This window comes from Ptychodera flava, chromosome 5 (assembly GCF_041260155.1).
Source record: "Ptychodera flava strain L36383 chromosome 5, AS_Pfla_20210202, whole genome shotgun sequence".
NCBI classification, from domain to species: Eukaryota; Metazoa; Hemichordata; class Enteropneusta; family Ptychoderidae; genus Ptychodera; species Ptychodera flava.
The window spans coordinates 21,580,263-21,606,227 of NC_091932.1; the positions used below are offsets into that span (position 1 = coordinate 21,580,263).

General features: G+C 38.3%; 2 protein-coding genes across 2 annotated transcripts; both read left to right on the forward strand.

Moving 5' to 3' along the window:
* Positions 1 to 824: 824 nt before the first annotated feature.
* LOC139133248 (low-density lipoprotein receptor-related protein 8-like) lies at positions 825 to 18,533 on the forward strand. Its single transcript, XM_070699757.1, has 11 exons — positions 825 to 958; positions 6,188 to 6,329; positions 7,771 to 7,881; positions 8,275 to 8,406; positions 9,906 to 10,019; positions 10,274 to 10,399; positions 11,346 to 11,459; positions 14,387 to 14,472; positions 15,169 to 15,276; positions 16,165 to 16,288; positions 18,280 to 18,533. The coding sequence occupies exons 2-11, from the start codon at positions 6,251 to 6,253 to the stop codon at positions 18,294 to 18,296; spliced, it is 1,011 nt and encodes a 336-aa protein (XP_070555858.1). The 5' UTR covers positions 825 to 958; positions 6,188 to 6,250; the 3' UTR covers positions 18,297 to 18,533.
* A 1,053-nt stretch (positions 18,534 to 19,586) lies between these two features.
* On the forward strand, positions 19,587 to 24,874 carry LOC139133572 (uncharacterized). The gene is made up of 6 exons (XM_070700301.1): positions 19,587 to 19,604; positions 20,705 to 20,868; positions 21,468 to 21,589; positions 21,689 to 21,814; positions 22,249 to 22,376; positions 24,587 to 24,874. Exons 1-5 carry the CDS (start codon positions 19,587 to 19,589, stop codon positions 22,356 to 22,358), a joined length of 540 nt encoding a protein of 179 aa, XP_070556402.1. The 3' UTR covers positions 22,359 to 22,376; positions 24,587 to 24,874.
* Positions 24,875 to 25,965: the final 1,091 nt, after the last annotated feature.

Here is a 25,965-nt window from a genome sequence, read left to right on the forward strand (position 1 = left end):
AACTATTCCTCTGTTTCAAGGCCCTTCAAATTTTTAAGTCGGCAACATCGCACCGTAGCTGGACAGCACCGGCCATTTTGTTTGTTTTTAACTCTATTTTACTATCGAACTGAAAATGTAGGTCGGGAACACTCCAAAACTGATGACGTTTATCGTGCATACCTCGACGTTAACCGTGAAATATCACGGCTGATATTTTACATGGGCATTGGTATATGATAATATGTTGAATCTTGTAGTGTTATCCCGTGGTTATTCCATTCCAGTTCTTGTATTTTTTGACAAGACATAGCAAACGTTCTACGGTTCGCGTGGCTCGGTCGTCTACCTCTGAACAGGCTGTGAGCGCATGGCGTGACAGCGTTGTGTCGCGCCCGAAACAATATGGATAATTTGTCGAATGTGGTGTTGACGTCTGCAAAAAACCAGGTCGCATAGTTTATGAATGAAGCCTGTTAAGCTAATATTTCAATATTTATCAATATTTATGCGCAAAGGGTAATAAAAGTAAGGCCTAAAAATGTAAGGTTTTCCCTATCATTTGTGAAATTCTGGCAATGGTCATATGATGAATCGGGTTTTTTGCTCATGCTGATACGACACAGAATTGGCGATAATGGGAATAACCTGTTGTTATGATAAACGACACACAAACACATTCTCATCGATATTCTCATCAAATGTCTGCGAGTCAGGAAGCAGCATATCCCACATATAGAGTCCTGCACCGGACATCCGAAAATGTCTGCAGGCTTAGGCTAAACAGATGACATAGACATGACATTTGTGTCATATATATATCCTACATCAATCGTGCAGTGACTGTCCCATAAATGCTAGGGCAACCATAGCGCAGAAGTATTCGTAACCGAATCTATGTCTAGTCGAATTTTGCCACCAGAACCCTCTATTTTCGACTTTGAGTAAGAGTTTCACCGAGAAAAGAGAGATCTGTAAGGTAAGTCTGTTTGGTTTCATCCGTTCATTCATTCATTCATCCATCCACCCATCTCTGTCTGTCTGTCTGTGTCTGTTAAAGCTGTTAGGTGCATTAAACAAATTATGCAACGCTTAGGAATTTTGTTTTTTTGTTGCTTTTACCGTACTTTCCTGTCAATCAACTCAGACTCTTCTTTCTGTTTTTCTGTAAAAAAAAGACTGCGCATTCATTGTATAGTTGAATTGCGTGAACAATCCGTTCCGAATCGTCCCTGGTTTAAATTTTATAATTGTTTAACCTTTGAACTAGTTGTACTGAACTAAGCATCGAGTTGATCTTAATACAAATCAACAGTAATTTGCAAAAGTACCATACAACTTTGCCTTATCAACAAGCTCTACACCCATAATAACGCCTTGCATTGCAATTGCATCACATAACGCAGTTTTGCATTGTACGAATACATATACTGTGCAAAATGTTGCACAAGTTGGCATATAACTTGGTGTGTTAGATGGCACCTTGGCTGTAATTTCTGATATTTCCATTACACCTCGTCTCTGAAACAAGGACTTTGTCGCATTCTTCTCTTCACATCACGTACAGTACACAGAGTTATTGTTAACCAGTGAAAACCTTCCCTTTACTCGAATTAGATTGACAAATTACCAAGAAATGTAATGTACGTATACAGACAGTATTGGCACATTTAACAACAGGTATATTGTTACATTGATTTAGGTATAAGACGAAAGACTGCATTTTTTCGTGTAATGCTGAAAAATACTTGACGAGTTACAGCAAAAAGAGATTGAAGGTGGTATCAAATTGTAAAAGAAAAGTCCATGCTGTTCCGAATCAGGAATCTGGATTAAGGGGAACTTCAGACCACAGTACGCGTAGATTGAGTAAATACATAGATCAGGCGACACAGGAATTAACGTTGCGCTCGAAACTTTATTTCCCCAGGTCAGCCTGATGGCTGCCTGGGGCAACTCTTAGCTCCGAGAGCCTGGAGATATGCTCACTCCAAGGCCCCCAAAGTCCGACCCCCAAATTTACAATACTTTGTCGACAAGAAAACTTGCCAACGCTTGTTTCACAATGATTAGGCCTAATACATTGTATGCATGAGACATGTCACAACACCATTGTTTTAAATCCAAGCTGTTGAAAATATGAAAAGCGATACTAAACAGCTACAGTTCTGATAAAAGTTCGACTACATTGTCTTTCTATTGTCCAACCTTGCGTGAGACATTTAATGCATAATCATAGGAATTCACAAGACATGCGGGTGCCTGGAATGGCGTTGCCATTGAATTTAAACAGAAGAGACTTGAAAATGTAAATTTGCCGCCAATTTTGAAGAATTACACCTACGGTAATCGTAAGCCCAAGTGGCGAAATGTTGAAATTTGGCGAATTACTAGAATGAAGATTTACAGTAACCGGTACAAATTATAGAAACATGACATCGTTCTTTCTCCCACAAAGGCTTGCCCTCAAGCCTTATAAAAGGTGTCTCAAATATGGATAGAATACAAAAATATTACATTTACACAAAATACACAAGGAAAGTACAGAATTTCAGAAGAACATAAAGTGGAAAGTACAATTTTTTGTTTGTAATTAGAAACATGACATCGTTATTTGAAAATAAACGAATAATGTATATGTTGCAGTGCTGATAGCAGATGTATACAAGCTGTATCGGGCAATGTCCGCGGTTATGTTTGTGATCAAAAGTTTCTCCCAGTGAGATCCGTTTCTAGAACAATTTCGATTACCATATTGACGATGTTCAAATTTAAAAACTAACTATTCAACTCTCCAACCCCCCAACCCTTCGTATCGGAGACGTCTTACGCGTAGCACTGCAGCGTCGGTAATTCTCGTAATTATCTTCACTTAATAAAAAAAACACTCCCAACCCCCAAACCAACCCGCGTAGATGAGGCTTCGTATAAAATAAAGACAAACGAGTATAAATAATTAGATTTCTCTGTTGAACAATACCAATATTTGGAATCAAAGCGAGTCTACTATATACTAACTATTTGACCACAAAAACGCCTCGAACAATTGTCAAATTCAGTTCGCAGACAAAAGACGCAGTTCCAACGATCATACACAGTTCTCTTGTTCAACTTCGGCAAATCTCGAATCTGCTCACCCTTCAAAATGTTGATACTCTTATCTTCTCATGGTTGCTCTGCCTTGACGTGTTCTTCGCTGGCTTCCTTGGGTTGAATGATTCAGCTTGCCTCTGTAAATATCACCTTCTCCTGTAATTTGTTTCGGTCTGAATTCTGCATTGTCCATCCTTTATGTCATCCGGGGAATTTCACTCAGGTGTCCGGGAGCGACTCGCTTCTCGCAGTTCTATCGGGAAATTCCATTCAGCTTTGCTGTGAGAGGCTTCGTTTTCTTCGTTTTCGGGGAATCATGCAGCTCAGATATTGGCAGAACGATTCGCTTTGTAGCTCAAGGCTCGACCAAACACCACATTTGGTCGATATTGCAACCGGGTTTTAGTTCTCCACCATATCAAATCGTAAAAGAGTGTTCTTGGTGTTCGGAATCACGATTAAGGGGAACTTCAGACCACAGTACGCGTAGATTGAGTGAATATAGATCAGGCGACACAGGAATTAACGTTGCGCTCGAAACTTTATTTCCCCAGGTCAGCCTGATGGCTGCCTGGGGCAACCCTTAGCTCCGAGAGCCTGGAGATATGCTCACTCCAAGGCCCCCAAAGTCCGACCCCCAAATTTACAATACTTTGTCGACAAGAAAACTTGCCAACGCTTGTTTCACAATGATTAGGCCTAATACATTGTATGCATGAGACATGTCACAACACCATTGTTTTAAATCCAAGCTGTTGAAAATATGAAAAGCGATACTAAACAGCTACAGTTCTGATAAAAGTTCGACTACATTGTCTTTCTATTGTCCAACCTTGCGTGAGACATTTAATGCATAATCATAGGAATTCACGAGACATGCGGGTGCCTAGAATGGCGTTGCCATTGAATTTAAACAGAAGAGACTTGAAAATGTAAATTTGCCGCCAATTTTGAAGAATTACACCTCCGGTAAATCGTAAGCCCAAGTGGCGAAATGTTGAAATTTGGCGAATTACTAGAATGAAGATTTACAGTAACCGGTGCAAATTATAGAAACATGACAGTGGGATAGGTCAACCGCTCCGTAGGCGATTATGATATATTTATGAAGTTTTCCTCTTAAGCTTGAATGCATCAAAATACTGGCTTACTACATATAAGAAGATTAATATAGTGCTTTCTAATGTGTTACTTTTAGTTGTGATGAAATATCGATCGCTTGTAACCGGACAGCTAAATATGAACAAGAAATCTGGCGATAGCATATCAATTTACAAATTTTAGTTTCAAACCAATAGAATAGTAAGTGTTACGGGTTCTTCCTGAATCACGGGAGCCCACACGGTGAAGATCCTGCTGCAGACGGTAGGTTCGTGCGTATGTGTCTTGTACTAACAATCAGTTATCAAACAAACATTTGTATCTTACACCCTTTTCTACAGCCTTTGAACTTGATCTAAACTTTACAAATCTTGATTTCTGTATTCTTCAAAAGTCATATTTGGAGTATGAACATCATTCATTAATTGGAACGGTCATTGAATTACGACTGAACAAGCTCTAATTCATTCAGTATCAAACAGGTTATCTTGTTGAACAATGAAAGCCGCCATGACATATTGAGTGAAAATATTGATCTTTAAGATTTTATGCCATTACTAAATCTGATGAAAAGCATACGTGACTTCATCAAACGCTACAACCATATTTTTTAAGGATTTAGAAATGACTGACAAACGACCTATCGCTGTGCTGTTTGAAACATTGATATATTTTTTATAACCGCTGGGTTTCTCAATGATAACCTTTCCATATTTTACATGATTTAAAGCCAGTAAATGCAATCCTGATATTTAGAGTGGCGTCCTTTGTTCAGTATCAATGATAAACGTATGGATACCCGGTAATGTGACGGAATACCACGTTGCGAAGGTATCTTGCCCTGGGCAGTACGATAGACGTTTAATGTTGGTAAACTGTGCATATGCATTCACACGCAGTTGGGTTAGATTATTAATCACATGCCTGCTTAAGGTACTCCCCTGAAATATATTATTCTGAAAGTTAAAAAATGATTTGCTACATTTATTGTATATCATGTAAAAGATTCGCTAAATCATTTAACGAACCATAAAAAATTAAATGTCATAACTTTTTATTACAATAACTCACTGCAGGCAAGTTATTACACCTTAATTAACATGACTTTATCAATTTGCCAACATCTTTTATAGTTAAGACTGCAATGGTCACTGACATTGTTGATCCCTGACTACAACTTTGATTTAAAAAGTAAATAGCTTAAGTTTTTCATGTGGCCTATCGACATTTCACGACATATGCTATGATACTCATATTTCGTCTCACATTGAAAATAAATGATATATAGTTCTACTGGGACTCAGGTGATCCTGAATATTTTTTTCACAATTCATATTGAGTACAAGCCTCATAAAATGATGTTAGATCTTTCGAGAAGTTAGTCTTTTATTTCGACGCCTTGTTTTGTGTTGTGATAACTTATATTGCTCTAGATCTATGAGGCTTTTTTGTTGAACAAAGCTTGTCACTAGTACGTTAGTCGAAAGTACGCCTCGTGTAAAAATCACAGGGTCTATTGCGATGATAATTTTGATACAATTTTAATGATTTCAATTCTATAAACCGAGTGCAATTCTTCATTTTCCCTCTAGAGTATAATGCAATTTGAATAAACGGTGATTACATATGACGCATAGTGTAAAATATGAAAGGCTATTGATATCGCATAAATACCAGTGTATAGGACGATTCCCTGGTGCTCTCTGGGTTGACAAATAACACAGCGAACATTTGCCATAATTTTGGGAGTAATTAAAACGAAACCGTATTTTGCATGCATACAGAACAAAAGTAGAATGCACCGATGACGGACAAACTTACCATTCCGAGTACAGTCCCTAACTTTCTAAATGTGCCATCTACTTTAATTTGTTGGTAATGTCAAATTTGTCGACTAAGTCCGGGGATTTGACACATTTTCAGGTGACGTACACATGCGCATTTGTTGCTTAGTATGCGTAGTCTTTTTGTCATAACACAGAAGAGACAATCACTTCATCTTTTTTTGTCCAAGGCCGACGGAGCTAATTTGCACAACAGCACGATTCATCGCGATTGAGAGCCAAGCGCGGGAATTATGGTGAACCACAGCAGCCTGTGTCTGTGCCTTCTCTTCATCGCTGTCCTTGTAATCTACAGTCGACTAGCCAGTGCTGGTACGTATAATCTTATTTGATAGTGTTGTTTGATGCCGTCCGCCGGTGACAATGTATTTATAGGTCTGCCGCGAAGCAGCACAAAAGCCAGATTGGTGGGGATACTTTGGAAACAGTAGCTGGTCTTCGCAAGGGAGACCACAAAAATGAAAGACACAAGAATATTAATATCTGAGAGGCAAATACACTCTACACACTACTGGAGATACGGTCTGCACCAATCCGCCATTTTTTAATACACGGAGATTGGACGGTTTTCTGTGACTTCGTCGCAACTTTATCACCGTAAAATTGGCCGGCTTACTTCTTGCTATATGAAAGTCTCCAGACTCTTGACAACTATACATAACAAACTTCTTGACATTACAGTTTACTCAAGAACAATATACTAAAATTACCAGGATGGCAATCCTACTTCTGAGCGTAAACTTTGTTGGACAAATTGTGTTCAGAACTCTGTCACACAAGTTCCTTCTGCTAATGAGATCTACGTATGGAGACCAAATTTATTTACACCAATATTCACAGCGTTTCTGCATGAACTGTTTAACAGCCATTGAAAATATCTCAGAAACACTTCTATAGCGGTAGACACACTTCGGAGTTGCACTATGAACTGTAGTTTTCAAAGCTTATCGGATATCAGAACTTTCTGCACTTCGGAATGGTCAGCTTAAATTTGACTCTTACAGAAATATCACCTGTTCATATATAGTTTGCAGTAAGTTCCTGTACGAAATTAGCAATTTTTACTTGTTGAGTGGCTTATAATTTCTCGGTCGAAATGAAAGTGGATTCCATTCGGAGATAGTACTAGTAAAATGTCCCATCCGCTTCACAAGAATATTAACCATAAAAATACTTTAGGGGCGGTTATACGTTAGACACGAAGCAACGCTATTAATTATCCTGCAAAAGCATTCGTCCCTGTTAATTTAGTTTTCACACACATGTTTATATCTCGTTTAAAGTTAATTTATTAAAGCCGTACGAGTTTGATGAAATTTGATAACAGCCAAAGATTTGATTTATTTGTCTGAGTGGTTTGTTTTTACTGGCGAAGTGTGCATTATACAGAAGAAAGAGCCTAGGGAATGATTATTAGCATTTTTGACCAAGACTTTGAGACACTATAACCTTCGTTGTTGCAAACTTTTTACCACATAGAAGTAAAGAATCTAGCATATGTGCGATATGCAGTTGGATAAGCTTAATTTTTCATTGCAGCAGCTGCATAGTTTTAGCGATAAACAATAGCATGGCGCCCTCATTTGTTTGCTGCACTTTATGTCGGAGGGCTAGCCCGAAGCCTCAACAATTCAAGACCATTGTGCAGAATCCATGTTTGCAAAACGTCTTCCTCAATTGACGAAGCTAACTCGTCCCATACAGATGCCATGATGCCCGGGATAATGCTCATCGTTCCATTTTAAACTTTCAGCCTGCAGAAAAGGATTTCGTTATGAGTGCGACGACGGGAAATGTATAATGAATTACATGCGTTGTGACACTGTAAGCAACTGTGCTAATGGGGAAGATGAGAAAAACTGCGGTGAGTGTATGCATATAGAGTCGTGCAATCGGTACAGACACTCGACCTGACAGTAAACGTGTACTGCATAAGAAGAAAATCCAAAATTTACTAGATTTGGTCGCTTGCGGGCGTTTGGCAGATATGACTGATTTTAAAAAACCTGACGAAATGATGTAATCTTTAAGAAATTTTGTAGTAGCATTTGTCCGCTGATTTTTGAATGCGCAGTGTCTTCGGTTGCAAATGATGTAGAAATTTTGAGAAAAAGAACATAAAAAACATAGTTGCCGGAACTTCGAAACTCACAGTATAGATGGTAGATTTTCACTGAATGTATTAAGGTATTCCATTTCAACATACCATGCACCAAAAAACAAAAATGCGTCACCGTTTTGCAATTCTTTATTTCAGAAAGTTCAACCTGTAACTCGCCACTTTATCCATACCGCTGTTCTAGCGGCAAATGTATTCCACAAAACTGGGTCTGTGATCGTGCGTTCAGACAGGATTGCCCGGATGGGACCGACCAAATGAACTGTCCGTGTAAGTTGCATCTTATAATTATTGCCGACGTTTCAGCTAATTTGTGGTAGAATGCATCTTGAGGACAAATCTTCAGACGGTCAAATTTTGACAATAGCGTGGTTATACTATGCTGCTTGTGTGGACGCGTTTGAAGCTTGTTGAGTAAATGAAATTTTTACCGTCATACTTTTGCAAAAGCCAAACATTCCGTTTTTCGATAATTAGTTTGACACAGGCCGGGGCGGCCATTTTGAACATAAAATGTATGTAATTAAATGTGAGGCAATTCGATTGTCTGGTCCAATATTTTATACGGTGGCTCCCAATTTTAATTATCGAGAATAGTTCAAAGTTTCCTTCGAGAGAGTTTGAGAAGATGTTTAACTCTTTAAGTGCTGTATTTTTTCCCACGAAAAAAATTAGTGCAACATTTTACCAAATTTTATGAACTTTTCTGTAATTTTTGTGATAATTTTGGACCAAATGAACTCAAAATTTCATTGGCCAGAGTTTTTTTATCAAAATTTTGGCAAAAATGTAGCAAAAATTGACTTAGCTATATTTTATAAGGGTGACAAAAATTGACTTTAGCGCTCAAAGGGTTTTAATATTTCAGTTTCTTGGTGTGTATTACATATTGAAAACCACAAATTCAAGAAATGTCATAGCTATTCACGTAGTGACCCGCAGAAAAGATAATATCTGGCAAATGGCAACTGACTTTTCAGTATGTGCGTTTCTAGTACCTTTCAAGGTTTACAAGCAGGCGGCGTTGACGACATGAACATCACCTTCTTCAAGTTGTATCTACCAAATGTAAAAGCCAGAGTGTAGAACAGTATGTAAAGAGATTCTAGAGAAGGTATCACGCGCTAACAAGAAACTATATCATGATCATGACATTAGTCTCTTTATTTGCTTTGCAAAGTGTTCCTTACGGGCTTTCATAAACCTTAATTGTGTTTTTTTGTTTTGTTTCTTTTTTAAGAAGCGGTACATTATATCATGCTTTCAAAATTACGGAAATGCCGTAGCAGACCTTAGTCGAATTATTTCACAAAACTAAGGCAAATATCAACAGCAATGACAGGCGTTTGGCTATGTCGCATAAACAGTTCCTTTGAAATAGCAAGCTAAAGCTCCTGAACAATTATTATTTGCAGCAGTAAATCTTTTACTTGAAAGACATCGAGTGAGTGATGTCCTGATTGAAAATAAACATCACGAATCTTTGCTTGACTCATGGAAAGGGTGCCAAAACTCGACTTTACAGAAATCATGAATTCCCAGTTCAAAGTTCGTTAATTGTAAAACAGAAGACAATGCACAGAACAAATTGATTTTAAAAAAACACACTAGCCGCATTTTAAAGACTGAACTATTGCCCCAATGATTTGGTGACACGAAGTTGCGTGAACCTAACGTTACAAGCCGCAAGAGAAATAAACGTGAAAACAATATAGTCCAGATATACAAACTGATTGAGTGACATTCTATATGCATTCTTGGTCTTTCAGTTGATTGTAGCGGTGAAGACTATTGGCAGTGCGGTGACTCGGTGTGCATTCGTAAAACTTCTCATTGCGATGGCGTCGTAGACTGCCCGGACGGAAGTGACGAGTCGTCATGCAGTAAGACATTTTCCTTTCCCCGATTTCTCTGTTATTTACTCCGCAAGCTGGGAATACTGACCCCGCTCTTTTACACGCACAATCATTTATACATGTTTGATTTTGGAAGACAATCAATAATGGTAAGAATGTTTAATTTTCACCTCATCGTAGTAAAAAATAAACCTTTGCCGTATTAATGTTAAATTTCTTACTGTGTGTATCACGCAAACGAACGTCCAGCTGACGCAAACTTTAATACGAATCTCTCAAAGGCGCTGCTGAGTGCAAGAAAAATGAATTCCGCTGCAATTCTGGCCGCTGTATACGTAAGAAGAAAGTGTGTGATAAGGAACCTGACTGTCCAGACCAAGAAGATGAAGAAGGCTGCGATGAAAACCGTGAGTCTTGACTTCATCATCCGAGATGATATATAATGATGATTTTGGTTTCGTTAAGGTGGAATGCGCCTCGGGACAGCTGTTCTGGCTCTAGAATTTTTACATCACTTCTTTGGTCCACCACGGTGTCATGGCTCACTTTTAAGCTTATCGAATATCTAAAGTTTATACCGACTTAGAATTATGTCGTAAATGTAATGTTTCCCCTCATAGTTAATACAGGGATGGAGGCTATTTTGAATGTAAAGAGTCGAGAAATGTTACGTAATTTGTATCTCTATTACAGAATTTTGCGGCGTTGACTCCGGATTTTCATTCTAGAATTCGAAAGGGAATGATGTAAAGTTCTCTTACAGAAAGTTTGAGAGAAAGTTTAAACTTTTCAATTTCGAGGCGCGTACAATTTTGCAAAACCAAAACAAAGAACAGACAATCACACTTTAACTTAAAGACAATAGTACTTGCGTTTTAAATGAAAGAACGCAAAAACTATGTTATATGTTTACATTATGTGTTTAAACAAGTTTTGGACCTATTTCTTGGAAAAGTATTTCATATTGACATTGGGCGGAAACATTCGTCTGAGCAATGTCACCAGAGGCAGCGGTGTAACTTAAGCTTGTTTGAGCGTCGCCAATTCTTTGAAGAAGGTGATATGTACTTCAGATATGAACACTTAAAACGTTTGCCAATATTTTGTTCAAAAAAAATCCTTAAACCTGGTCGCTTTCATAATCTATGTGATAACCAGAGCTATTGGAAAGCTTTCCTAACAGATTAGAATAAAATTAGTTCAATATATTACTGAATGAGATTTTTGAGATTTAGAATGAGGACCTGAATATAAACTGCTTGTACACATACCTTGGTTGAAAGAACAGTTTGGACATGCGCAGACGGCAAATATTGTCTTCTAACCACCAATATCTGATGTCACCACTTGCAGGTGAATGTGACGAATTTTCCTTTAGGTGTGATAACGGAGTATGTATATTCGGCTATCAAGTATGCGATGGATATCCCAATTGTAGAAGAGGAGAAGACGAAGATCAAGATTGTGGTAAAAATGTAGTAGTTTATTTTAGGCCGATGTAATCAATGTATCAATGTACTGTGCTAGCTGAAATAGATTAGCTGTAAACTTAAAGAAGAGAGAAGACCTCATCATAATACATAATAAAATATATATATATATATATATATATATATATATATATATATATATATATATATATATATATATATATATATATATATATATATAAGGGATGCTGGAGAATTGGTTATACAATTTCATCTCTACAACATTGTTTCGTGAGTCGCGAAACTCACTCATCAGGAGACTAGACTGGAGTGAATCTACATGGGCTAAACATCGCTGGTTACACAGGTGGTGGAATTTTGGTTGAGATTGACAGTTGTTGCATAACAATATATTGCTGCTGCTATGAATATTCATGTTTACGGAGAGGACTGATTTACTTCGATGGATATACCGGGAGTTACTAGTTATTGCATAACAATGTCTTGCTTCTGTGACGGCATGATGACACAAGTTCATTTCTTTTATTGAGTGTGGAACATTCTGGATGGCGGATGATAATAAATTTTTTCTGTTAAACAAAGGTTGCACCGCTTGTTAGTACTGTCATATGGCTTGGCTTTGGCTAGGACCTTCCATGAGATAGTGTGCGTGATATTGTTGTTCTTTAGCGTCCAAATGTGCTTACTGAGTTCGGTGGAGTTTCTGGAGCGTTCATGTCTGAATGATGTGATGTGGTTTCTGTATCTTGTCTTGAAGTTGTTCTCTGTAAGCCCAACGTACGTTTCGGAGGTGTTGTTGTCTGAACGTGTGACTGTGGCTTGGTAGACGATGGAGGCTTGAAGGCAGTTACCGTCGAGTGGGCATGTGTCTTTTTGCCGGCAGTTGCATGTCTTGCTGTTATTGGTCTCAGTGGTATTGTTGTTGCTTTGAGGCCTCAAAATGCGTTTGTTGTGGCTGTCGATAATCTGCTTCGTGTTGTTCATGGTGCTGTAGCTGATCTTTATGGTGTTTCTGTTGAATATTTTTCTGAGCTTGTGATTTACCGGAAAACATTTGTCTACTAAGGAAAGGAATCTCTGTCCGATGTTGGTGCTTACATTTTTGCTAAATGGTGGGTTGTACCAGATGATGTTGTTTCTTTGCCTGTTTCTTCTTTTGTTTGTGGTTGTCGGTTCGTATCGTAGAGTGTATTGGTATCCACTCTCGTCAAGTGCTTTTTGATATGGTGGGGTAGATTGGTCGAAGGAGGCTTGGTCGGATGATAGGTTGGAGAGGCGTTTGTTGATTCCGGCTGGTATGTTCCTTATAGTGCTAACAGGGTGGTTGCTTTCACGGTGAACGTACTGGAGTGTGGTATTAGGCTTCGTGTAGGGTTGATATGTATTTGCGGCTAAGTTGAATGTGACATCGAGGAAGTTGATAACTTGTTTGTTAGCTTCGATTGTGATTTTCAGCCCGTTGTTTTTGAAGATGCGGCAGATTTCTTTTTTGATTTTTTGATACGAACGATTGTTGATACGAACCGACAACCACAAACAAAAGAAGAAACAGGCAAAGAAACAACATCATCTGGTACAACCCACCATTTAGCAAAAATGTAAGCACCAACATCGGACAGAGATTCCTTTCCTTAGTAGACAAATGTTTTCCGGTAAATCACAAGCTCAGAAAAATATTCAACAGAAACACCATAAAGATCAGCTACAGCACCATGAACAACACGAAGCAGATTATCGACAGCCACAACAAACGCATTTTGAGGCCTCAAAGTAACAACAATACCACTGAGACCAATAACAGCAAGACATGCAACTGCCGGCAAAAAGACACATGCCCACTCGACGGTAACTGCCTTCAAGCCTCCATTGTCTACCAAGCCACAGTCACACGTTCAGACAACAACACCTCCGAAACGTACGTTGGGCTTACAGAGAACAACTTCAAGACAAGGTACAGAAACCACATCACATCATTCCGACATGAACGCTCCAGAAACTCCACCGAACTCAGTAAGCACATTTGGACGCTAAAGAACAACAATATCACGCACACTATCTCATGGAAGGTCTAGCCAAAGCCAAGCCATATGACAGTACTAACAAGCGGTGCAACCTTTGTTTAACAGAAAAAATTATTATCATCCGCCATCCAGAATGTTCCACACTCAATAAAAGAAATGAACTTGTGTCATCATGCCGTCACAGAAGCAAGACATTGTTATGCAATAACTAGTAACTCCCGGTATATCCATCGAAGTAAATCAGTCCTCTCGTAAACATGAATATTCATAGCAGCAGCAATATATTGTTATGCAACAACTGTCAATCTCAACCAAAATTCCACCACCTGTGTAACCAGCGATGTTTAGCCCATGTAGATTCACTCCAGTCTAGTCTCCTGATGAGTGAGTTTCGCGACTCACGAAACAATGTTGTAGAGATGAAATTGTAAAATCAATTCTCCAGCATCCCTTATATACCTCGCTCTACTTTTGTATTGAGCACTTTGTATCGGACAAGTCGAACCGCATACTTCGTATATATATATATATATATATATATATATATATATATATATATATATATATATATATATATATATATATATATATATATATATACTCATACTTGCACGAGGGGCCGAACAAATGTGTGTATGTGTTTATATGTTGTGTTCTTGTGTGTAAATAAAAACAAAAGCACAAATTTATCGAGATAGAGTGTCTATTACAGGAGTTTCACGCTCTCGTAAATACTGATTCTATCTGAATTCAAGACAGTCACTCACACTAACAAAGCTGCATGCTGACAAACGCTGCTCAGCATTTAAATCATTCGTTTAACAAGGCGGGCATTTCGTCGTGATGTCTTGTACAATTTTGTGCTCTACTTCTCGACAGCTATTGCTCGTTGTGAACAAAGGTGGTGATACTTTACTTTCAGGACTTCTCAAATGCTACAAGTGTGAGGATTGGACGGGCGCCAGGAGACGTTGCAAAAGGGGAAATGTTGAAGTGTGCGGAGAAAACGTAAGTATTTGTAGCGTTCCCATACGACATCTATGAAGTTTTTAGCAGTAACTGTATAGGTATAGACATTTATACGTAGATTGTAAGACGTTTAACTCGGAACCTTATGTTAAAGGCACTTCTTTTTATTATAACAAATTTAGTGTTAAATTAAATAGAATATTGAACTCAGTTCCAACATCGCCATCACGATAACCTCATGAAACGCCCTCACAGCCAATTTTTCTCCAGACGACACAATCCATGTTAGATTCCTTTCCGAAATACAGTTTTTCTAGTTTCCCCTTGGTGTGTCTTTTTACAGTATAGTTTTAATTATGAAAATTCAAGGATGGAGATCCTTGAACTTTTATACAAACTTTACTTAAGCAAACTTTCAGCCATTCTCTTTCAGCATCAAGAATAAAAATCTGGGTTCATTTCAAATTTTGGTATCAGAGAAACAAATTTCCCAATTTGAAATTCAAAATGGCCGCCATCCCTGTCTCTATAGGGAAAATAATATTCCCGATTTTCGAAAACAATTAAGCCGGGAAAAACTTTACCTACTCCATAAACTTCAAAATGAGCACCAACAAGAGATAGGCCAGAAGAATAGTATTGTGAAAGTTTGAGAGTCAGAATATCAATCCCCGAGGCGCATTCTACCTTAATCTCGACCAGTCCATTTTTTGATAATCTTTGTCAATGTGGCAGGAAATGTGTGCAACTGAATACAGACTTGAAGGCAACAAGGGAAGGAAGAAGAATAAGAAGAAACGCAAGGGGAAAGTCGAGTACATTGCTGGCTGCCGATCGAAAGATGTAGGTAAAATTTGGAGTATAGTCCTTTGCTGTTAAAAGATAACTGCTATCATGACTTCTATTTATGTGAACTGTTTGGACTTACAGATCACCGAATTGAGGACATTTAACGTTGCATTCGACGAGAAATCACAAAGCACAGAGTTAACGTTCTTAGACATGCATATTGTCGTTTGACATTGACGAAGCAAACTATAACCAATGACGCAAGAAGTCGTTGGAATACCGCCTACACACCTCGATCGTTTTTGCTGTTTCTGTCTTTTATTTTTCCGTTTCTGTGTAAAGTACTTTGTCATGTGATGTTCTGCCAGAGTAAACAAGGACACTGTTTGATACCGAACTACAAGCAGAGGCTGCATCAAAACAAAGTTTTGCCATGGCAACGACTTGACAAGATGGGATTTACCGCAATGCCGGAAGCAAAGGAAAGATAATTTACACACTAGATTAGCTTGTTATTAAATATCAAATGCAAACGAACAGGCCTAAACACCAGTATGGAGCTCTCAAAATTGGTCAGGAAACCGGATTAAGATAAAGTTTTCTGCAAAATTATTCAATTTCCTCAATCAAACACTGTTAAGGATTTTGGGCAAATTATTTCATATTTCCATACATGTACATAACACGGAGAAGGCATCAGTGGCCAATGGATAGCATACCAGACTTACAATCAAAAGATGGTGAGGCACTTTACTCCTCGTTGCTACATTGGGTGTGTAATGGGTCATGGGTGCCTTCGCCAGTTAACTGGCTTCTCGCCTATTGGCCGGTAGAATAAATGAACAATGAAAACACATACCTAGAGGAACACGTCGACTTCTCTAGGACTTAATATGACGACGGGATCTCATTAGTGGTATGTCATTGCATCTTTTCCTTCAGTATTGTAAGAATGCCTACGACGGCGCGAGACTCTGTAATCTCGCTGAAAACGAGACATGCCTCTTCTGTTGCAATGAGGAAAATGACTGCAACGCCCACATAAAGAGGCCTCCAGTTAGAATCGGTACGTCCACTGATGCATGTCTGCTTTGCATTTTCCTACTACGTTCGTATATATTACTTTCGTTTCTTTGTCAGTTATTGGGTACTTGCCGTTTACTACCGGACTGGTAGCTTTAACATTTGGTGAAGGTGTTTTTTTTTCATAATGTTTGTTTTGTACTACTCCATAAAGATTGTCTCTATACGCTGTGCTTAGCTTGTCGACCCAGCCTCTACATGTGTGCAACTTGAATGCATGGTTATTGTTCGGTCGTCGGGACTAGAATTCAAATGTGAAAAAAACCCCGACGTTTTGCACGTTCAGACGCTGTTGACAAGATAAATAGTTGGTGTTTCAACATGCATGGGGAAAAGGGGTGGTAGAACAAGAAACTACGATGGACATACAAAACAAAAATTATGGCAAAGTTACAGTTACTGTCCTCTTAACTACCGATGGTAATTAAAACGCCACATGAAGTTCCGTGACATATCCAAGGCTATTCAATACAAATCTGGCACCTTAATTTAACCTTCGCTTAACCCAAGTTGCACTTTAGGGAGCCGTCATTATTTATGGCCTGGGAGGGGGGTGTCGGAGAAATCTTAGGGGGGGGTTCACTCAAAAAATCGAAAGCTACATACAAGGGGAGTTGCTCAAAAGTGGAGAACAAGAAAGGGGGGCTACTCAATTTTGTTGATATGTACTGAAGCATTTAGTGGAGTTACGAATTAATACAACAATAATAGTAAAGATATGTATATTCATAACCAGTATTTGTGTACACACACATAATAATATATATATATATATATATATATATATATATATATATATATATATATATATATATATATATATATATAATATATATATATATAATATATATATATATATATATATATATATATATATATATATATATATATATATATATATATATATAAATCATAATACAGGTGGTTTCAAGTAGAAACTAAAATCTCATTACATTGTGTGTTTCACGTTATTGTGATCTTCAGACAAGAATGATCAGCTATTCGACGTGTCAAGCCTTATGTTAGAGGCTAGTACTGAGTACATTTTTCAGTATTTCCTGATTAAAGATTGATATACTTGCCTGATCATTCATGAGAAACATCTGCTTTCTATATTCTACATTGTATAGGTTACCGATAGGGGAAATGTGTAAAACAAGCTAATTCTGATTCTAAAAAGTTTAAAACCTGGTCCAGTGGAATGGCTTGACAACAAACCCATCTTTTATTGCAGGAAAATAATACTAAATAATAAATGTGAATAAATGTATGTCTGTCGCTATTTTTTCGTTTTCAAAAAATATAATTGAAATCAGTGAACTGGAATATAAGTTTTGGAATACTGTCTCAGATTTCTGTTCCTTTGAGTTTTTTATACGAAAAAAATCTGAAAAAATACTCCCCAAGTACCATCAAATAACACCATTTTAATCTCTATTTTTCAAAAGCTCCAATGGCAGGAGAGGGGGACATCCCCTCCTGACCTTCCCCCCGCGTTGTGTGGTCGCTTGTGGTGCTTTCGCACCACATCTTCCCCCTCTTGTAAACAAAAACCTACGGAGAACACTGCATGTCATCAGAGCACTGGATACAGACCTGTACATCAGCCCCTGTCACAGCAATGGAACCTTTCCGATACAGACCTGTTCCACAGGGTTTAATCAGGGTCTGTACAGGGTCTGTCGCAGCAGCAATCCATTTTACTGTATAGATATTTAACTTTCCCGATTTTTTTTTTTGGGGGGGGTCACTCAAAACTTCTGTAGCATAGAGGGGGGTTACTCAAACACGTCATGGTTGGCAGGGGGGCTACTCGACATTTTGGAGTTTCGAAAGCAATTCCTCCACCCCCCCCCCCCCGGCAGTAAATAATGACGGCTCCTTTATGAATATACAAGCCTGTATGGAACTCACATCACCAAAGCGATCGAAATTTACTTGTGTTTAAGGGTGATCTTCTTTGTCTTTTTGTAGGACGCAAGAGAGTGTAAGATGGAATGGGGTATGCCACGCCCTGCCGGGAGTTCCTAGTTTATGATTTAAAACTCTATCCTTCCCCTGTCATGCAGACGACCTGTACCTGATATTAAACTAATGACTTGGTAAAATGCACTTACGGTTGGATCAACAAACCAAGATTCTATCGGACCTTTTCAGTTGTTAATATCTTTCGTTATTTTGTCAATGACTTCTGATCTTTAATGCTTAAATAAAAGGATTAGATAACATGATGTTTTCAGACCTTGATGATATAACTAGCGCACTTCTGTAATTATATCCTCCTCTCTGCTCTTTGCAAGGAGTTAAAATAACTGAGAGGCGGGTAGCGACATTGCAAAGTCGCCGGAAACCTTTGTCTGCTATACGTCATCACTAGCTTTTGGAAACACCCAGGAGTAACAACACCTTCCGCAAGTTCTGTTGAGTGAGAGAGAGAGAGAGAGAGAGAGAGAGAGAGAGAGAGAGAGAGAGAGAGAGAGAGAGAGAGAGAGAGAGAGAGAGAGAGAGAGAGAGGACCGAGAAAACTACCTGAGTTATGAATACTGGTAATTTGTTTGATTGAAGCACTATTCGATAGTAATAACGCTGTAGTGTGTATATATAATATATATATATATATATATATATATATATATATATATATATATATATATATATATATATATATATATAATGAAATGTTTAGCCAAAGTGGGCGGAAAACTTGCCAGAGTTATCTATTACATACTGGTCATCTACTGAAAAGCACACTTACGGTAACGGTTGTCATGTGGGGCTTCATACAGACACACACACTCTCTCCTAGATAGTACACGCATCTATATTTTCCCATTCGATATTTTTCAATTGCCCTTGGCAAAAGCCACATTATTGCTCTTCCACTCAACAGCTGCTAATTAACACCATACTCATACGCTTCAAATTAGTCATACATGATTTTCACTGTAACAGGTGTACGTTGAGGAGTTATTTTTGGACAGTTTCGATGAGCAAATACGGGCAGTTTAAGTTAAGCGATTCGTAGGTATGTGAAAATTGAACGGCTTACCGATGTACTTCTTTTCACCTCATTATCCCTTTTCTTCTGTTTTTTACGACTTTTCATGGTATTTTTTATCACTTTATTGTGGTCACGTGATGTTGGTGTAGTAGTCTGGTGTTTTTCCACAACAAGTTTCCCATGATTCCTAAAGCCTTCGCGAAATTCGCAAAGGGTGTATTACTTGATTCCTCATTGGGTTGTTTTTTCGTATTTATGGCAAATCAATGGGCACTGAAACATGGCTGCTTGTGTTTGCGTAAAAACGTGAAATACAGTATGTAATTAATACAGTAGTTTGCATTGAACAGTTGGCAATACGAAAACTAAAGACATACTAAATTGCGGAGTTGCCAACACTGTTGGGCGTTAATCATCGTCTAGGCGGTAAATATCAGTCGATCATCTGTACGAAAGCTGAAACATTGCCTGTAAGGAGCTCAGATGTAGTCAAAACAGCATCAGCAGATCCGCAACAAACAATTTTTTTCAAATTTACAAAGGTGCGTTCTGGACACCGCACGGCATGTGTGTGGATGTGTGGTTTTGCTTTGATTAAGCCTGACCTCCTTCAAGACAATGTTTCAACTTTCGTAGAGTTGATTTTTTTGTTAACGACTGATGTTACCGCCAGACGATAATTACGCCTGACAGAGTTGGCAACTGCCTCAATTTAGACAGTACGTATGTCTAGTTCTTGTATTGCCAACGGTTCAAGGCAAACCACTGTAAAACTATTTTGTACACGAATAGGTTCAACGTACTAGATATGTAAATTCATCGGACTGTGGAGATCATGTCAAGCATGGCTGGTAAATTTTGTTCTGCCTGAAGCACAAAAAAGTTCATAGAGTGCCATTATGCAAATATCTCACAACTATTAACTTGGCATTAAGGTGATCTTCGACCGAGTCTCTTGCCCCCCCCCCTTTCCCGCCTCCGAGAAAATCTCTTCACAAACACCTTACATTGTAATGTAATTTTTGAACCTTCAGCATAGACTTGAACAAATTTTTCTGTCAATTTTTCTGTCTGTACTGTCTCCCCATCTCTGTCGGCCATTTTCTGTGCCGTCTTTCTTTCCTTGTTAGTCGCTATATGTCTGTCATTCTGTCAATCTGTTTTTTTTCACGTTTTCTCAGTCCTATTCTCATCTTGTCTCACATTCGCCCATAACAAAACTGTGTTGGTGCCCTGCGTCGTTATTACTGCAGAGAGAAAACAAGTATAATTTATGTTTTTAAAACTGGTCATTTTGTCTTTGAATAAACTCACTGATTAAGTTATCTACTATACGGACAAAGTCAGAGGGCAGCCAATCTCAATATACAGGTACTAATCATTAAACCCTTTTGACAGAGGGCAGTCAGTCCCCATGTAGAGGCCACGTTCATGAAACCGCATTTCCCTAATTGCCTTATTCATCATCCGTTGCGCACATGTGGAAATAGCTGCTGCCATATAAAGAGGACCTTGTTTCATCAGGGCGCATTCCAGGTTTGTCTTCTCGTCGGATACACAAGGTAGAGTACTTGTTAACATTTATTCTTCACAGCACACTCAGTCTGTCTAAATAACACTTTTCACGTTTACTCATGTACCCTTTTTTCATTCGTTACCGCGGGAATAAACCATAACACATAATGAACATTCGCTGATGATACTTGTGGAAAAAAGTCATCAGTTAGGGGACCGTCTTCCACACTTTCTAGTCCGCGATCTGTCGATTCGCCCCATCAGAGAAACTAGCAATATTTGACTCAGGTAATTTCTCAGCTACGTCGTGGAAGAAGGCATCACCATGATTGTGCAGCAAAACTTTGCAAATTTGGCGAGGAGTTTAAGAGTTCATCATGATTTTGGAGTGCTGTGTGACTAAACTGATATATGTGTTCGCGTCTCCGACAATACTCCAAGAGACACAATTTTCAAATCATTGATTACACGTTCAAGATCATCAATATCACTGAATCCCCATGGTAAGTTTCAAAGTCAAGGATACAAGTTAACGGTCTGTAGATTTGTTGTAACTTTAAATATGAGAAAAATTGAAAGGCAAAACTATCGTTTGATGTAGAAGGAAGTGATAACCTGAAAAAATTGTTTGTTTTTTTTTTTACAGAATTTCAAGTCCTGAACGAAAGCGACAGAAGAATAGAGATTCGTTCAAGATGAAGCATTCAGTCAGATTATTTATGGTTCTCGTCGTCTCCGGTATTCTTGCCCGGAAAGCTCTAGCGGACGGTATATTGTTCTTTCTAGTTTCTTGAATTCTTATGTATCGAAAATTCCTTTTCGTCTCTTTCTCGCTTTAATTTTGTTGGCATTTGTTTTCTCTCTTAGATGACATGCCTTGCGAAGCGGACGAGTTTCGTTGTGACAATGGGGATTGCATCCCGAATAGTTATATCTGCGATCAGGTCGCTGATTGTGTTGACATGGAGGAAGAAGAAGACTGCCCCGGCTCCCGTGAGTAGATAATACCTCGTGTGAGATTAGTATGTGACGTCAAATGCTCCTTAGCCACATTTTTAAAGTTTTGACAATACTTCGTCTGGTCTGCTGCCCATGAGAACTAATTTTACAGCCTATGGAGTATATTGACCAGTTTTACACTCCTATTTTTTGCAACAAAAAAACAAAAAACAAAAAAAACCCAAACAGATTTGATAAGTGAGCTTTTTGTACACAATATTATATGATCATGATATTTCATTTTCCAGGTGCGAACTGTCTTAAGGAAGGATATTGAACTCACTTTCATTTCAGTAGGCCAATTGTTGTGTGCATCTTGCTCAATGCAGACTTTCTCATGCAATGACCCATGGTTGTCACTTTTCACTGTGCCACTGACGCAGTAAAGTTATGCAATCGTCATTTCTGTGTAATTGTCTCCATCAAAGGTAAATGCGAAGGGCTTTTGAGATGCAACAACGGTGTGTGTATGATTCCAACTGTCGCCTGCGATGGAGAAAATGACTGCCCCGACGGTGAAGATGAAGAAGGGTGCTAGTTTTGAAGAGAGTTCATGGTAAGTCTTCATCGTAAGGGAACTTATAACCTATAAAATTGAGCCCCTTTAAAGCCCCGCTATAGCTTTATCTTTTTCAGTTTATTTTCCAAAACAAAATACCAGCCATTCCATGGAGGAATGTTTTGAATTCCTGTTTTTAAGCCATATTGTCTTTGAAAATGTCACTTTTTCAAACCTTGATGATGGATTTAGTCGATGAAACTCGAGTCATTATGCCCCTATTTGCGGCGGCCATATTTGAGCTGCGATTATTTAACGGTAGAATGCTCCTCGGGGACAGATATTCGGACCCTGAAACTTTTTACAGTATTCGTTTGACCTTCCACTTGCTTGTCATGGGCTTATTTAGTAGTTTACAGAGTGAATCAACTTTTCACCGACTTAGGTTTCTGAAAATTTAAAATTTTATCCCCCTCCGCTTCCCCTCAAGAAAACACAGCCCATTTTGAATTTCAAATATGGGCATATAATGGGTAATTTGTTTATCTAGTACCAAAATTTGCAAGGTGACCGTTGATGGGTATTCTTGATTTAGCAAGCGAATGGTTGAAAGTTTGCTTGAGGAAAGTTTTAGCTGAACGTCTTTCATTTTCGAGAGGTTAACTGCTAAAGTCGTGCCTCCGTCGCCAGTCTTTCAGGGGTCGCACATCGGTCAGCAGTTTACATAAGTTACATTTCATTTCAAGCCTGGCCATCTTATGAAAACAAAATAACACGATTGGAACTAATTTGGGATAATTGGATCTTCATATTTTTCAAATTTCTTAAAAATGTTAGGTGCTCGAAAGCTTAATGTTGCAATATTACAATTTACTCATAAAAAAGTGTTTAACTTGAACAGAAAAGCAGATGAGCTTATATTTGCAGATCAAACCTACATTACTTCGTCATCCAATTATCCCAAATTAGTTCCAATCGTGTTAAATGCAAAAAATATACAGCTAGTGGGACTTTAAATATGTGTGACATAGCCGTAACACAATTAAGCTGTTAATTGCTTGTGTTGTGTGTGCTTTTAAATAATTATAATAAATCCATAATATTCCTAAGAGAAAGGATGCTAACAAGGTATGGAGAAGCCGAGACAGAGAGTGAGTGATAGAGATAGAGAATGGGAAGGAAGGAAGGAAGGAAGGAGAAATGTTTGTGGACACTGAGGCAGACAGCCTGTCATACAGAGAGAGAGAGAGAGAGAGAGAGAGAGAGAGAGAGAGAGAGAGAGAGAGAGAGAGAGAGAGAGAGAGAGAGAGAGAGAGAGAGAGAGAGAGAGAGAGAGAGAGAGTTGAACATCACCGTGACGTCATCACCATTTGCAATTAGGCTGCGTGACAGCTGATAGTTAAGCATTCTGTCTGTTAAAGACAAAACAAGTATTAAAAATGGGGAATAGAGAGTTTTAAAGTCAATAGTGATACGCCAAATTCAGTGCTTCACTGGAGCGTTTCCATGCATGTGTGTTGCAGAAATTTCTCAGTGGCTGAATTTTTGACGTTATGTTTTTATCGAGTTTTCAAATAGATATTTCATATTACCGTACACGATTACAGAGACGTGTGTCCGCTTCTAACCACGTATACACTTGCACAAGGACTACAAAAGTAAATTGAATTTAGAAATAATGTATCGGCTACCATTGTTGAGTTCATGTAACAATAATTTTTTTCAATTAATGTCCCAAAATAAATAACATGATAAAACATAACCATTTTGTATTCATTTAAAAATACTCAGCTAAAGTTCGTTTATGGAAACGGTTTGGCAACGTTGATACGATATATGCTGATGAGGGCGCTGTTAAAATTGCAATTAGGATTCGAATTCGCCAAGTTTTCTAAATCGATACATCGTTGTGGACAATCATCGTCAAAACAATCCATGTGGTACAAGATGCAATTTAGAGGGCGTGTGAGGAAATTGGAAGGTATACATGCAACAAAAGTGCATAAAAACTGCACAACTGGCTCTTCACCGATAGCGCTCTCTCTCTCTCTCTCTCTCTCTCTCTCTCTCTCTCTCTCTCGTCTCTTTTGCCGACCCACGGCTTTACTAACCACATTGTAGAAATTTCATACTTTAGTTTATAATGTTTCCAATCCAATAGCTTTGTTCGTACATGCATAGCGTGTCTGATATATTGGAAATCATGTTTATAGTTACAATTAAATACAGCGTTGGCAAAGCTCATCATTTGCATTCTATATTTTCAGATAACTAAAGTGTTCACATATGGACATCACATCTTGAAGGCATAAGGATGTCGGGACTATACATTATGGCACTTTAGGGGAGACATCATAAAGCTGGCACAAAGCCATTTTAAAGGTGGAACTCTCTGACGTGGTTTTGCAATTGTTCTCAAAGTGTACCTATCTAATTCGCACTTTTCGAGTACTTCTTTTTCATTGAATTTTGAATGCTTTCCCAAGTGGTTAATGTTATGTGGTAGGTTCCTCTTTCAGGACGAAATAAACTGACTACAGTCAAAATAAAGGGGACCTGTGTGTCTGTCCTGTGTGTTTATTTTCGTCGCCGCCTGCAGATGTTTTAGTATTTCTATTTTCGTCGCCGCCTGCAGATGTCAAAATGCCAAACAATATAGCGTTTAATTGACTACACATCATTTATACAAAGACAGCAGTTTCAGTAAAATTTTATTGAAATTAGTTAAGCATCTGTCCCATAAATGTATTGATATTGCCATTTGATACCTATTTGCGATCGGTGACATAAGCTGTTTACCTTCTCTGTATGAGGTTAATATTGTGGTGACATGCAAATTTTATGAATATTTTACCTAATTTTCTCATGTGCAGTACAGGCGCCTGAATACCCGATAATATTACCATATTGAAAAATTGAATTCTATGGCATCTGCTGATTTCCTTTTTTTTTGAACAGAACTTCAGTTTCCGTGACAAAACTACCTGTGAAAATAAGCTCTTATGATAAATGTTAGGACCTTTGACATCCAGCCATTAATTATACCCGCCCGCAACATGTTGCGTTCCATCATGATGACATCTGGGTCGGTACTCCTGAGTTACGAAACCTAATTGCAAAATGTTCGTTGAATATTCAAATTAGAAATTGATTGAAATCGCGATAATAAATGTCCTTCAGTACAGATAATTTTATATACTTATTGTATGCAGAACATCCAGAGGGAGCTACTCAAAAGTCATCATAATTTTGAATGTGTGTTTGACTTTATATCACAACTCAAACCATCAATTAGTAAGGGATTACTTATTGATTACTTAACACATACAAAGTTTTGTCGATATCGTGTCGTATTCGAGTGACGCGTTGGTATTTTGACGAGTTGCGCAACAACGAGTCAACATCAGGACACATCGACAGATCACAAGAGTACGGTTCGCTAAACTTTCTGTAACAACCGCTTTCTCATCATGTACATTTATATTTCGGTTATGATTGTTTTCTTGGGATATCCCAATCTTGGTTGCTTCTACCGTTTGGTTCCAAAAGGGGCAATGACGACTGCGTCATCGTTATTATTCCCCAAAGGGAGCTGTACCACTTCATGGGCGGGGCTGGGTTGTGATAAACTTTCAATGAGAATTTG

What these genes read in the sequence shown, in the direction of transcription:
- LOC139133248 (XM_070699757.1), top strand. Translation starts at nt 6,251, where the DNA reads ATGGTGAACCACAGCAGCCTGTGTCTGTGCCTTCTCTTCATCGCTGTC. An exon ending in AAGTGACGAGTCGTCATGCA is followed by an intron (nt 10,020 to 10,273) that starts GTAAGACATTTT and finishes AATCTCTCAAAG; the next exon opens with GCGCTGCTGAGTGCAAGAAA. An exon ending in AGACGAAGATCAAGATTGTG is followed by an intron (nt 11,460 to 14,386) that starts GTAAAAATGTAG and finishes CTTTACTTTCAG; the next exon opens with GACTTCTCAAATGCTACAAG.
- LOC139133572 (XM_070700301.1), top strand. An exon ending in CCGGAAAGCTCTAGCGGACG is followed by an intron (nt 21,590 to 21,688) that starts GTATATTGTTCT and finishes TTTCTCTCTTAG; the next exon opens with ATGACATGCCTTGCGAAGCG. An exon ending in AGAAGACTGCCCCGGCTCCC is followed by an intron (nt 21,815 to 22,248) that starts GTGAGTAGATAA and finishes TCTCCATCAAAG; the next exon opens with GTAAATGCGAAGGGCTTTTG.